At 41.6% G+C, this 14,192-nt stretch overlaps 1 protein-coding gene across 18 annotated transcripts in view; it reads right to left on the reverse strand.

The window, feature by feature from the left end:
- The window catches only part of EPB41L3 (erythrocyte membrane protein band 4.1 like 3), a 320,068-nt gene that overhangs the window by 11,646 nt on the left and 294,230 nt on the right, over window positions 1-14,192 (reverse strand). For all 18 annotated transcript variants that reach the window (XM_044294315.1, XM_044294314.1, XM_044294313.1 and 15 more), the window contains one exon: window positions 8,220-8,318. In XM_044294315.1, coding sequence (XP_044150250.1) covers window positions 8,220-8,318 — 99 coding nt within the window. The remainder of the gene's footprint in view (window positions 1-8,219; window positions 8,319-14,192) is intronic.

Genomic DNA, 14,192 nt, shown 5'->3' on the forward strand with positions numbered 1-14,192 from the left:
AATTCAGGGATCTTGGTCTCCTCTGGAGCGGCATCTTTCCTCCAATCTTCGCGAGATGCGAGCTATCCGGCTAGCCCTCCTTCACTTTGCGCCTCAGATCCGGGGCAAAGCAGTGAAAGTCCAGTCAGACAATATGACTGCAGTCCTCTATATAAACAAACAGGGAGGCACAAGATCATTGCCCCTTCTGTCAGAGATCGGGGTAATTCTTCGGTGGGCAGAGCTGAACCTTTCCCATCTATCTGCCGTTCATATTCGAGGCTCCCTCAATATGATAGCGGACCGCTTAAGTCGAGGATTACCGACCATGGAGTGGTCTCTGCATCCGGAGATCTTCAGGCAGCTAGTTCACAGATGGGGTATGCCAGAAGTGGATCTCATGGCAACCAGGTTCAACGCCAAGGTGATGAGGTTCTGTTCCCTCTACAGGGAAGACAACACCCTGGCGATAGATGCTCTGTCAATACCGTGGAGGTTCAGGCTGGCTTACATCTTCCCTCCCTTTTCCATGATACCGAGGGTATTGATGAAAATCCGTCAGGATCAGGCCTCGGTAATAGCCATCATACCGTTTTGGCCCAGAAGATCCTGGTTTACCCAGCTCATTCAGATGAGTCGGGGACAATACTGGAGACTCCCCCCGGAGCAGACCCTGGTGTCGTGGGACACTCACCTCTGCCCAGATCTGCACAGGTTCAACCTGACAGCCTGGAGGTTGATCAGTCCCTTCCCAATATAGAAGGGCTTTCCGAGTCGGTCCTGAGGACTTTGTCGCATTCCCGAGCAGAGTCTACAAAGAAGGCCTACTCCAGGATCATGAGAATCTTCGAGGCATGGTGTGATTCCAGACAGGTGGCGTCTGCAGATCCGCCCCTTCCTGCGATACTTCAATTTCTTCAGGATGGATTAGATAGAGGCCTATCTCCAGCTACCTTGAAGGTACAGGTTTATGCCATCTCGGCCTGTCTCAACAGGCCACATTCTCGGGACCCACTCATCAAACACTTCCTGAAGGGAGCTGAAAGACTAAAGCCTACTATACTGAAACCTATCCCCCAGTGGGATCTTTCAGTAGTGCTCAGGGGGCTAGCATCTCCCCCCTTCGAGCCCTTGGAGGAGGTAAATTTTAAATTTTTGACTTTAAAGATGGTCTTTCTTCTGGCTATAGCTTCAGCCAAAAGAGTTTCTGAATTGCAGGCTTTCTCCGCAAATCACCCGTACATTATTTTTCTACAGGATAGAGTACTCCTGAAGTTTTTACCTTACTTCAGGCCTAAGGTGCCTACTTTCCAGAACATCAATCAGGTAATATCTTTACCAGTTTTGTTTACAGCCTCCTCCTCTGATACTCCAGCTAGAGACCCGCTGGATATTTCAAGATGCCTCCAGATCTATGTGGATAGATCTAGTGAGTTCAGGATAGATGAGAATCTTCTTATCCTGTTTGCCGGTAAGTCTAAAGGCCGTAAAGCGTCTAAAGCCACCATTAGTCGCTGGATCAAGGAGGCCATTATGGAAGCTTTCGTCTCCCAATCCTTAGATCCTCCCGAGTTTGTGAGGGCCCATTCTACTAGGGCGGTCTCCACCTCGGTTGCGGAGAGAAGACTCCTCCCCTTAGAGTTGATCTGTAGGGCGGCCTCCTGGAGCTTTGAGTCAACCTTCATCTCCCATTATAGGATAGATGCTAGGATGGCAGAGTTTTCGGCTTTTGGGCAGACTGTTCTTAGTTCTGCCAGGCATGAGGACCCTCCCTAGGGGATTCTTCTTGCTATCTCCCCATCTGTGCTGCTGTTGAGGACGTAAGGGAATCGTTAATTTCTAACGATAATTTGTTTTCCCTTAGTCCTAACAGCAGCACACAAATATCCCACCCTAAATACATTATGCTTGTTAAAAACACGGTGGGCTGGGGGGTGATCTCCTCCCTTTCAGGGAGCTGAAGATCGTTTATTGGTTCTTGGGCTCATTAAAATTCTGCCGGTCCTACCAGTCCACAGGGGCAGTTAACCCCATCTGTGCTGCTGTTAGGACTAAGGGAAAACAAATTATCGTTAGAAATTAACGATTGTATAACCACTGTTTCTGAGAACTGATATACATCTGTGTTGCATGGAGTCAACCAACTTCTGGCCCCTGTGTACAGGTTTTCCAGCCCAGGATGATTGGACTACATTCCACAGTTCTTCTCTATTTCTTGGTTTTGCCTCAGAAACTGCATTTTTGATGTCACCCCACAAGTTTTCTATTGGATTAAGATCCAGGGATTGGGCTGGCCACTCCATAACGTCAATCTTGTTGGTCTGGAACCAAGATGTTGCACGTTTACTGGTGTGTTTGGGGTCGTTGTCTTGTTTGAACACCCATTTTAAGGGAATTTCCTCTTCAGCATAAGGCTACTTTCACACTAGCGTTCGGGGCTCTGCTTGCGAGTTCCGTTTGAAGGCTCTCACAAGCGGCCCCGAACGGATCCGTCTAGCCCTAATGCATTCTGAGTGGATGCGGATCCGCTCAGAATGCAGCAGTCTGGCACCGTCTGTCCTCCGCTCCGCTCCGCAGGCGGACACCCGAACGCTGCTTGCAGCGTTCAGGTGTCCGCCTGGCCGTGCGGAGGCAAACGGATCCGTCCAGAGTTACAATGGAAGTCAATGGGGGCGGATACGTTCGAAGGTGACACAATATGGTGCATTTTTCAAACGGATCCGCCTGAATACAAATTGTACTTAGACTTTTTTAGTAAAATATAATGCAGACGGTTCCGTCTTAACGGATACCATCGTTTGCATTATAGGAGCGGATCCGTCTGTACAAATACCAGACGGATCCGCTCCGAACGCAAGTGTGAAAGTAGCCTAAGGCAACATGACCTCTTCAAGTATTCTGATGTATTCAAACTGATCCATGATCCCTTGTATGTGATAAATAGGCCCAACACCTTAGTATGAGAAACATCTCCATATTATGATGCTTGAGCCACCATGCTTCACTGTCTTCACAGTATACTGTGGCTTGCATTCAGTGTTTGTGGGTCGTCTGACAAACTGTCTCCCTCCACTAGACCCAAAAAGAACAATCTTACTTTCATCAGTTCACAAAATGTCTCTTTAGGCCAGTCAATGTGCTCTTCAGCACATGTTTGTTTGTTTTTAACAGTGGGACTTTGCAGGGGCTTCTCGCAGATAGCTTGGCTTCACATAGGCGTCTTCTAATTGTAACATCTTCTATCCATTCGAATGGTAGTTTTTCGCTTTCTTCCACGTCTTTCGGGTTTTGGTTGCCATTGAACTCCACACTGCTATTATTTTGAACATGCCCCTTTCAATTAGTGATTCAATTACACAGAATCAGCAGCATGCATGTCATGACTGGTGGGTCTGTTGGATTTCTATTAATCTACTACACCTGCTAGTAAATTATTTGCCATGAAGAAATATAATTTCTACAAAAAACAGTGATTGATCAGGTTGTCAGTGATGTCTGACTGCTATTATTTTGAACTGTACACCGTATATATACACACATGCACTGTTTGTGTATAGTGCATTCATAAATTCTTCATAGATTCGTCAGAATTATAGAGGCCACTTTACATTTTGTTATTTTGGATTCTTGTGCTAAAATCTGCTCTCAATACCCCCTAATGACAAAGTGAAAACAGAATGTTCGAAATCTTTCTTAATTTATTGAAAAGGAAAAATTGCATTGACAGAAGTATTCAGAACCTTTACTCAGTACTTAGTTGAAACACCTTTGGCAATGATTACAGCCTCCAGTCTTCACTCCAGGATTTGGGGAATATCTGCCATTCTTCTCTGCAGATCCTCTCAATCTCTGTCAAGTTCGATGGGGACCATCGGTGGACAGCCATTTTCATGTCTTTCCACAGATGTCCAATTGGATTCAAGTAAGGGCTCTGGCTGGGCCACTCAAAGACATTCACAGAGTTGTCCTTAAGCCACCCCTGTGTGTTGTCTTGGCTGTGTGTCACGTTGGAAGTAAATCTTCCGCCCAGTCTGAGGTCCAGAGCACTCTGGATCAGATTTTCATGAAAGGATAACTGTCATATTTTTACTCAAAATTCAATTTTCATATATGTTGTTGCTGCCGTGGTGATAATCCATAATCACTAATAATTGTGTTCGCATAACACTTGTTTAATAAGATTCAATCTATAGCAACTGCTCCTCACAAGACTTTTTCTGACTATTTTATTAAGATGGCCGCCAATGCCCTGATCCTGAGGCTAAGACCTCCCTCCCTAACTATCCAGAATTCGTTCGGCTCTTCTCGGGAATGCGCAGCCTCTCTCCAACTAATCGGCTTTCTCCAGACTTAAACACGCTCTCTTCCTCCTGAGTAGTTGATCGCCAATTTTTATCGCGAATATCTGCACTATCCTGGACCAACGGAAGCGCTCACGCAGCGTTAGGGACTTCCCACTACTACGTCCTCCGTCTTCTGTATATAAAAGATAGGAGACGGAGGACACCTAGCAATGCTGTTTTAGCCGCACCACTGAAATGCCTGGGGGAGGAAAGAACATGCTGCAAATACTAGGCAATTCAATACCTATACAAAAGTATTAACTAGGGAACTAAGGTAAACTTAGTCAGACCAATCCAATTACATAAAAAAAAAAAAAATATGACAGTTAGTTATCCTTTAAGAATATCTCTGTACTTTGCTCCATTCAATTTTCCCTCAACTCTGAACAGTCTCCCTGTCCCAACCGCTAAAAATCACTCCTACAGCATGATCCTGCAACCACGCTTCACTGTAGGATGATATTGGGCAGGTTATGAGCAGTGCCTGAGGTTCCCCAGACACGACGCTTAGAATTAAGGCCAAAAAGTTTAATCTTGGTTGCATCAGCCGGAGAGAATCTTGTATCTTACAGTCTGAGAGTCCTTTATGTGCTTTCTTTTGCAAACTCCAGATGGGCTTTCATGTTTCTTTTACTGGGAAGATGCTTCTTTCTGGCCACTCTGCCATAAAGCCCAAATTGGTGGAACTTTCTACCATCTGCACACCGGATCTTTGGATCTCAGCCAGAGTGACCATTGGGTTCTTGGTCCCCTCTCCTACCAATCCGCCACCTCCAATGACTTGATTGGCCAGCTCTAGGAAGAGTTCTTGTTCGTTCCAAACTTTTTCCATTTAAGAATTATAGAGGCCACTGTGCTCTTGGGAACTCTCAATGTACCAAAAATGTTTGTACCCTTCTCAGGATCCGTGCCTCCACACCAGCCTGCCTCTGACCTTTACAGTTTTTTCCTCTTTATTGCTTGGACCTTATACATACAGGGGTATGTCTTTCCAAATCATGTCCAATCAACTGAATTTACCACAGGTGGACTCCAATCAAAATGTAGAAACATCTCAAAGATTATCAAGCTAAATTTAAAGTGTCATAGCAAAGGGTCTGAATACTTATGTCTATGAAAAATTGGAGTTTTTCCTTTTTAACATGCTGGTCTGTGTTTCCCCTCTGCAATGTCATAAGATTCGACTAATTAATGACAAGGTGTGTGCCTCATCATAAATTAGGGGCACCTCTGGTAGTCTGTGCGCCTAGAGTGAAAACTACTCCAGCCTCTGACATGGAGTAGTTTTCTTTCCCCATTTTACTCCTGTTTCCAGGTGTAAAAGTTATTGAATGCGTCTGGGCCGAAGACGGCACAAAAAAGCCAGTGCGGCAAAGTATTGTTGCACTGGTATAAAAAAATAAAAATAATAAACTCCCTGAAAAATTTAACACTTTTATCCTCTCCATACACTGGTCTACTGTGTACAATCTCCTTCTCCTGCTATCTGTAATACTGAGAGAAGGCAGGGCAGAAAGAGAAAGAGCCAACAGCTAGGAGTAGTGTGCTGTCTTGTCTATAAAAGGTTCTTAACCCCTTTCACACATCCACCGTACATGTACTACAGATTTTTTAAATTACATTTTTAAAAAAAAAATTTTTTAAAGATAGTGCCTACAGGGGCTTACTGTGTGCAATAGCCGGTGGGTGCCTGCTGTTCTGCACAGCAGACACCAGTGTTTGTGATCAAAGACAACCCTGATCATAGATTTGTAACCCCTTTAGATGCCGTGGTCAATTGAGGCCACAGCATTTGAGTGTTGATTTACCAGGAGCAGGATTCTCCCTGTGACACAATGCCGCAAAAAAATTGCAGAAGCTATTCAGTTAGTATGACAACCTGCTTCCTTATGAAGGCTTCCAGGCCTGCTACAGTTAAGTTCCCATTAAGCCCTTCTCATAGCATGGCTTAAAGGAGTATTCCGGTTACCATAAATATAACTTATGTTCTAGACTAATTGATCATCAATAATTACCGAATATAATGTATATTTCATATATTTACCGTTGAGTAGTTATAAAAGTAGTTTTCTTCCTCTGCTACCCACTGTGTTTCCTCATAAATTATCATGGCAGCGACCTGTAGTTCTGAGCCTTTGTTAGGTCGAGCGTGCTCAGTGTGTAGAGTAGAGGGGGCGTGACTGGGCTGTATGTCAGGCAGCCAACCAATAAACATCAACACTCATGAACAAGCACAAACTCACAGCAGGAAAGCTAGGGGGGATTGTAGTTTTGTGAGGGAAGATCAGGCGCCATGATACTCAATGTGTTGCAGGCTCACACAGGAGCTAGACAAATGGATTGCAAGGTAAATTAAAGCTCTGGTTATACAGTATGTGTAGGTATGGGTTCTGGTTGGATCACAGCTTGCAGCCTTAATGCAGTTTTTCAAACATTAAGTTACTTTACCGGAAAACCGCTTTAACAGGAACATTGTTATTTTCCATAAATTGCAATAGTAAACAAATGCGTTCAATCGTATAAACAATTTAGTTATTGCATATTCAAACTCCATAGGGAACTAAAAAATGTTTGTAAAAATGTACAAAAAAATTAGAATTACCCTTTTATGGCTTTTTACAAATAAAAATAAATAAAAAATACACATAATTGCTATTTCACATCTGAAAATATCTGAACTATTAAAGTATAAAAATATTTATCCCATATGGTGAATTATATAATTGAAGAAAAATTTAAATGGCTGAATTGCCATTGTTTTGGTTGCTTCGCCTCCACAATTTTTTTAAATAAAAAGTGAGTAAAATTACCCCCAAATTACATCAATAAAAACAGATTGGCCCACAAAAAAAAAGAACTGTTACATAGCTCCGCAGACAGAAATATGAGTTATAGGTGTCAGAACATGGTCATGCAAAGATAAGTGACAAGTCACTTCCATCTGGAAGTTTTCAGGACAGGAACTGGAAGACCTCTGAAAGAAGCCAGAACAAAGCAGGTGTTTTTTTCAACAGGTACAACAGGCTGGGGTCGACAAACAATCCCTTTAAAAAGTGTATGGCACATCAGCATATACGTTGGGGGAACTTACACCACATACAGTACATACAATACAATACAGAACAATACACCACAAGGAGTTGAGCCCAAGTGATACATTTGAGAGCTGTAGCACGATTGTGTCAGGGTAAGCCCTAACAATGCCCCTCTTTCTTCTTGAGAGTTGTGATTTTGCAGAAAGTCATCAGAATAGGTCAAATAAGACATTTATCAAAATTGACTCAATATACACACTAGAATCAACTAATACTGTGCATGTTTGCAATATGAGGAGCATGAATGGTGACCTACAGAAGCGTCTTTTAAGCAATCTGATATGAGTACTTGGTCTGAATCATGGTGAGATGACGTACACATAGTTAGGTGATTAACTTAATCAGTGAAATGTTACATTTTTCACAAGGTCTATTATAGAAAAGGCAGTGAAAATATGATCCTAGAGAAATAAAGTTCTGGGGAATGTAACAAACACTTGTGGGCAAATCATGGGAATTGAGGTCATTAATAGTCTTTTACATTTTTTTTTTTTTGTGATTTGGGATACAGTACTTAGACCAGTTAGGACAGGTATTAATTACATGGATCAAACTGGGATAAAATTGCTGCATTACTTTATGTTTAGTTATTTTATTAATAGTAGGTGGATTCTGCTTTGCTCTATAAATGCTAGTAATGTGCAGGAAATCCATGTTTTCACTCGTCTTATACAGGCTTTCTAAACTGTAATCTTGGAGGTTGTGGAAAGGGATGTTTTTCCTTTGGACACATATAATTTCCTTGAAAGTGTCTTAATCCTTACCAGGTGTAAACAGACATAAATACACAGTAAGAACTTACTTTGGTAATGTGTGTTGTAGTTGTAGTGCCAAGAGTTTCTGAAGTAATTGTCTGAGCGCTCATTAATACACCAGGATCTGTATCAGGACGGGATACCATCTAAAAACAAAGTGATGCAAGGACTTGGATTTAATAGCAACACAGAATATTTTTTGGACCTCTTTACTCTGGGGTATATTATGGACACTAGACCTAAATTATGAGTGAATCCACTTCATAAATATATAGTAATATTCACAAACACATATGTGTACCCCTGAATGACAACAGAAGCAGGTCTGTAGAATATGATTTAATTGACTTTAGTGGCCTCCAGAATTTCGGCCTGATCTCAAACATATGATGTTCCTAAAAGGGCACATGTATTTGTGAATACTGCTGAGAACATTTGCCAAGCGTTAGTTACTGAAGGCAGTTTAAAATGAATGCCCACTTTGTATCACCATTATAGTAGCCGGAGCTTAGTTTTTCTGACACAGAGCTTCAACTTCCCTGAACAGTCATAGATCTAAATATTATCACCACTAAAGGGAGCATAGGCGCTTACTGCATGATCAATGAGTCCATGTAAACAGTATGCAGTACTCTCCGGCCCTCCCTCTAGTGGTGGCTGCAGGCAGCAAGGGTGTTTTATTTTATTTCTATGTTTATATAGGGGGTGTAGAGCTCTGTACCAAAAAACTAAGATCCAATCACTATAAACATATATAAGGAAATAAATCCAAAGTTTGAAAGATTTAGATAAAAAAATATGCTTTTCAAAGGGGGACATTCACTTTCAGATCATTTATGGGCACAGAAAATATACACTGAAGTAAATGAGAATCAGATAAAATAAATCCACTACTTCCACTGAGAAACAGTTATTTTCACATAAGCTATTGGCCAGCCACACATTCAAGTAAAAGCTGACCTGTCCATACACACGCACGCTCGAGTGAGCAGGAAGAAAGATGCTGCTAGACTCCACTGGCATCTGCTACCAAGAGAGAAAGTCGGGAGGCCCCAACACCATTAGATGGTTGGCGGGTGCCACCAAAATCAGCAAGCTTGGCTCACATTCATCTAATGTGTATGGTGAGCTTGTGTAGCTGTTCTGTACCATAATAGCAAGGGACATGCCCAAGTTATCAGCACTACATGGCACCTGGCCACACTGCCCGATGTAATTTTAGTAGCCACTTTTTATAGAACTAAAGCAGAATGTAAAGCATAATTTTAAAAGGATTTAACTTTATAATGATAACAGCCATTATTTAGTCTTTTTAGTCTGATTTAAGTTAATGACCATCATGTAAATAGCCGGATGATAAATGCAGTCTCAATATGCAAATGCTTTTCTTGTATTTAATGGCAATGAAAAGGTACGCAAAGAAATGACAATTGTATCTTTACATGTTTTACCATATGTAACTTCATATATATTATTGCTGCATGTAGGCAGAGCTGGAAAACTAATACAAATGTATGCCCATGTACTGCACCTTAAATACATACAAATGAGCTGTGCCTATGGTAATGGTTGGCACAAAACCCATACAATGGCCCACAACCTAGCACGTGATCTATAAACAATCTATCATTCATATGTATAGTCACAAAGCTATTGTCATTGTGCGTCCAGAAATGCATATACAGTAGTTACATTTTATAGGATTGAGTGATCTATGAGCTCCTCAGAGCAGACCTCCATCCATTTGAAAATTGCTGAACTACAACTACTTGTGATCTACTTTATGTTTGGAAGTCCTGAGGAAAAAATGGTTAGACTAGAAACATTTCAATAAAAATATATTCCACATTAGTTAATATACTGTTCTCCAGATACTACAGTTGATATGTGTATACAACAGCTATCTTGGCTCACGGCAGGGTCACCTGCAATGCTAGGGAAGCTCGTCCCCGTTGTGGCCCGCTATTGGCAAGCCCCCCATTCCTGGATGTTTTCATCCGCATGACGGGGAGATGCAGTGGCGCCCGTGCGGGGAGCAGGAGCGACGCGGGTGCCGGGGAGCGGAGTAAGTATGATCTATCTGAGGGGGCCAGGCATTGGAAGACATGTTTTACATGTTGAGGAACTCCTTTAATACAAAGTCCACTGGTGTAAAATATGCCAAACTTATGTGGTATAAACTTTTTATAATTTTGGATCATCACCGATCTGTGTGTCAGAAAATGCAATCTACATTAGCTAGGCTAGGCACAGATATCAGGCATAATTCACTCCAATTTTCTGGAGCAAGTAATCTAAAATCTGTTGGCCCACATCTGTTTAAGGCAATTGTATCCGATTGTCCATATCGACATGGGCAAAAATAGGGACAGACAGAGTATATCCTGATTCTCTGCCCCAATTGTATCCGATTGTCCGAATTCTCCTTGCCAACCGTCCATTGCAGTGACAGCTTTTTGTACTTTTTGTATCATGGTCCAGTCTGGACCGCACCTATTATGTTTTTTATTTTAATTGTATGTAGATTAAAAGTTAAGCTTTAGGAAGTTGCCCTCAGTGATACTTGAAATGGACACGCCACACACAAAGCATGAAATTGTGCTTTGGACAATGCAAAATAGTAAAGGCTTTTAGACGCAGGTTACAAACTGTCATTTATATGATATCTTTACTATCTAGCAACTGTTCATGATACACTGAAACATTTCACATTTGAAATCTTAGACCTCAAGGCATTTCTGTGTTAAGGAACAATGTTAAAAAGCTGAAGCAAAGACAGAACCGATTCCCAGGGAAATCAACCTTGAGTTCCTGGAGAAATATACTGCACCTACTGAAATCAATAGCCCTCCCTGTAACGCATGGATGAGCTGGGTCCTAAAGATGAAGATAGACTATTTGATGCAACAGAAACACGCACCACCTGCAGACTCATCTAAAATGCTCTAGCTACCGGTAGTACATGTATTTCTGTTACTTTTTTGCTACAATATAATTTGCTGCAACACTGCATTGTAATAATACCTTAGTCTATGAGACTGCAGGTGTTTTTTGTCATTATTAAGAGTTTTCTACATGTGACTACAAACAGCTACTGTAGCATCCAAACGTCAAAAGACAAAGTGTGATGTACTGTACCCACGAAGACCATATTCACACTGATTATTATTTAAGGCAAAGCTGGAATTGGAAAAAGAAAAAAAATGCACAAAAAACTGTTACCAAACGTGCACTGTGGATAACGTAACAGAACAAATTTGCAAGATAAATCTGTCTTTGTCCCTCAGTTGGGTTATGGACAATCAGAATGCAGTCTAAGGATCCATAAGATTTTTTTTTCCACTCATTTTGCTTCCCCCCCCACGAGCTTCTCAAACAACACAAAGGCCTACACAGAAATACCAATGACTTATCTGGATGTTGGACCTACTGATTTTCAGTACACAGCAGCAGTTTATTAGTTAAGTGATTATGTGTTATCAAGTGTTAATTTTGCTGCCAAATCAAAATTTGCAAGCGAGTGCAATACCACATTTTAGAAACATTTTAGAGTGCCAATTTCCTGACACTATGATACTTCAATGTTTATATCAGTATATCTCAGTCCTGGTTGAAAATAAAGATATGAAAATGAACATAAACATAATCGTTGGCAATGACAAGATGTTTTCTACAGTGCCAAATACAACATTGCCATCTGCATCTACTATTCATACCCGCCATACTGTTGTCATATACTATATGGGGAATTTACCATGAGGGTAATATTTGAAGTCAGTTTTGCTGTAGTCTGCGCTGTAGTAATTTGCACCAGATTTATCAAATGTCACATGATATTTGATACATTTGGTGCATCTTTAAACCTAACACTTGTCTAGAAATGTTACTCCGGTTTTCCTATATCATCCTTGTACTGGAGTGACTGACTTCTTTTTAAAAATGTCTCAGTGATAGATCTGGAGTGAAGCTCATTAACATAGCTAACCCTACCCACTTTTCAAAACTAGAGTGGTGTAAAAAAAAGCAGCAACATTTTTGCTCAAGGGACCACAAGTCGCAAAGCCCCTATTTTAAGACTTTTTGAAGCCGGAATTCTGAAGTGCAGGGTGTGATAATCCCCCCTCCCCAATGTATTTATTTTTCCACTAAACTCTGACCCCCCGCCTGCGTTTCCACATTCATATTTTTTGTATTCAGTTTTTGAAGCCAAAAGTTGTTACCAGCAACAAGAATATCTCTGTTGTCTCATGCTCACCTGTTTACTAGCATTGCACCTGTGTCTGGGATAGATTATTGCCTAGCTTGGCCTGGTTAATTTACGGTACAGCTGTTAATTACTTAACTTTTATACACTCTTCAACATTGAAATTGTAACACTAAGAAGGAAAAGTCATGGAATTATGGAAATCAAAGGATTGACAGACATGTTAATGATATGCAAATGATAAAAATAGAACCAAAACATCTAAATTTATTCGATGTGCCACGTGCAAAAATACATTCATATAAGAATAATACATGCACTCACACACCTTGGCATGCTAATCAATAAGGTTATTATGAGGAATAGTAATCCACAATGGAAATAAATTGTTGGGAATGTCATCTTCAGCAACTTACAAGTGGGCAGCTGTGGGCAAATATGCTGCAGGATACCATACAGAACCTCTATGCCTCCATGCTAACCATATCTCAGCTTGTATCCAGGCTAGAGAAGGCCCAACAGGATACTAGAGCCTCCCTTCAATTGTAGAGTTTTCTCCAATAAAATTACCCCTTCACTCTAATATTGTAATCACTTACATATACCATCATTACATTCACACATATAATGTTTTTTGATTCCAACAACTCCTTCTTGGAGTGTTCCTTTTTTTTTCTCACTGAGTGTATAAAGGGAAGACTGGATATTCTCTCTTTGTTCCTCTCCTGGCTTTGGATTTAAAAACGTTATAAAAAACCTAAACATAGGAACTCAGCCTAAATTAGTCAACACAGTTACATGGTGTGTAGAGATACCGTTACTGAGGCTGCCCAGGTGCTCTGATATTCACCATCCCAGCAACTGCTGACTATGAATATTTAAGAAGTGGGGCAGAGTGCAAGGAACAAGGTGTGATTTACATGTGATTGACGTGTACTACACAGAAGCTTTTCAAGTAAATTGCAGGGGATTTAAAGGAATTTGACTGAAAGAAATACATACTTAGAATCAGCGTGTATCACAGTATGCAGACCTTCCAAGTGTCATTCTTTTTGATCTGAGGTATAGATTTTCATTATTGTATTTACAATATTGATCCAGAAAGTGTTTGGTTGTCTCCCAAATTTCTATATTCAGATAATTTTTGCACTATTTTGTACGAGAAAACTACTGAAGATATTGATAGATAGATATGCAAGAAAAGCGGATCTTTCACACAATGAACCATAAGTGTCCCCCTTTGAACGTCCACCCAGTTGGAGTATGCAGTATGCATTACTTCTGGCAGCTGGATGGGGGTAAAAGGGAGTTTCCCTTACGTCCTAACCAGTGGCACAGATGGGGTATTCTGCCCCTGTTAACTGGTTAGGACAGGTGGAAGTTTTAATGAACAAAAAAAAACACTGGCATGCACACGCCCTCCCTGCCCCCAATAAAGAGGGGCGTAGCCCTCATGCTACTGTGTTTTTTTTTTTCTGTCCTGCGGACAGGACGGGACGGGTGGTGCGCTCTCCCCCCCCCTCCCCCCCTCGGGTGGAGAGAGTGTATTTTTCCCTTTTGATATTTTGTTCCCTTTGGGAACTGGGCCGCTCCTCTTATGCGGCCTGAGGATGCGGCATGTCTCAGGCCTTGGACTAGTTTCCGCTCCTGCGCTGAGCCCTATCACTATTGGGCTTACCTCTTTGCCAGGTGGAGTGGCAGGGGTAGGAGCGGGAGCAGCTGGAGCGGCGGTAGCGGCGTCCGCATGTTCGGCTGGGCGCCGCCATCTTGCGGAAGTGACGTCAGGTGACGTCACTTCCGGGTCTTTCTCCGGAGC

The sequence above is a fragment of the Bufo gargarizans genome, chromosome 5 (assembly GCF_014858855.1).
Source record: "Bufo gargarizans isolate SCDJY-AF-19 chromosome 5, ASM1485885v1, whole genome shotgun sequence".
Taxonomy (NCBI): domain Eukaryota; kingdom Metazoa; phylum Chordata; class Amphibia; order Anura; family Bufonidae; genus Bufo; species Bufo gargarizans.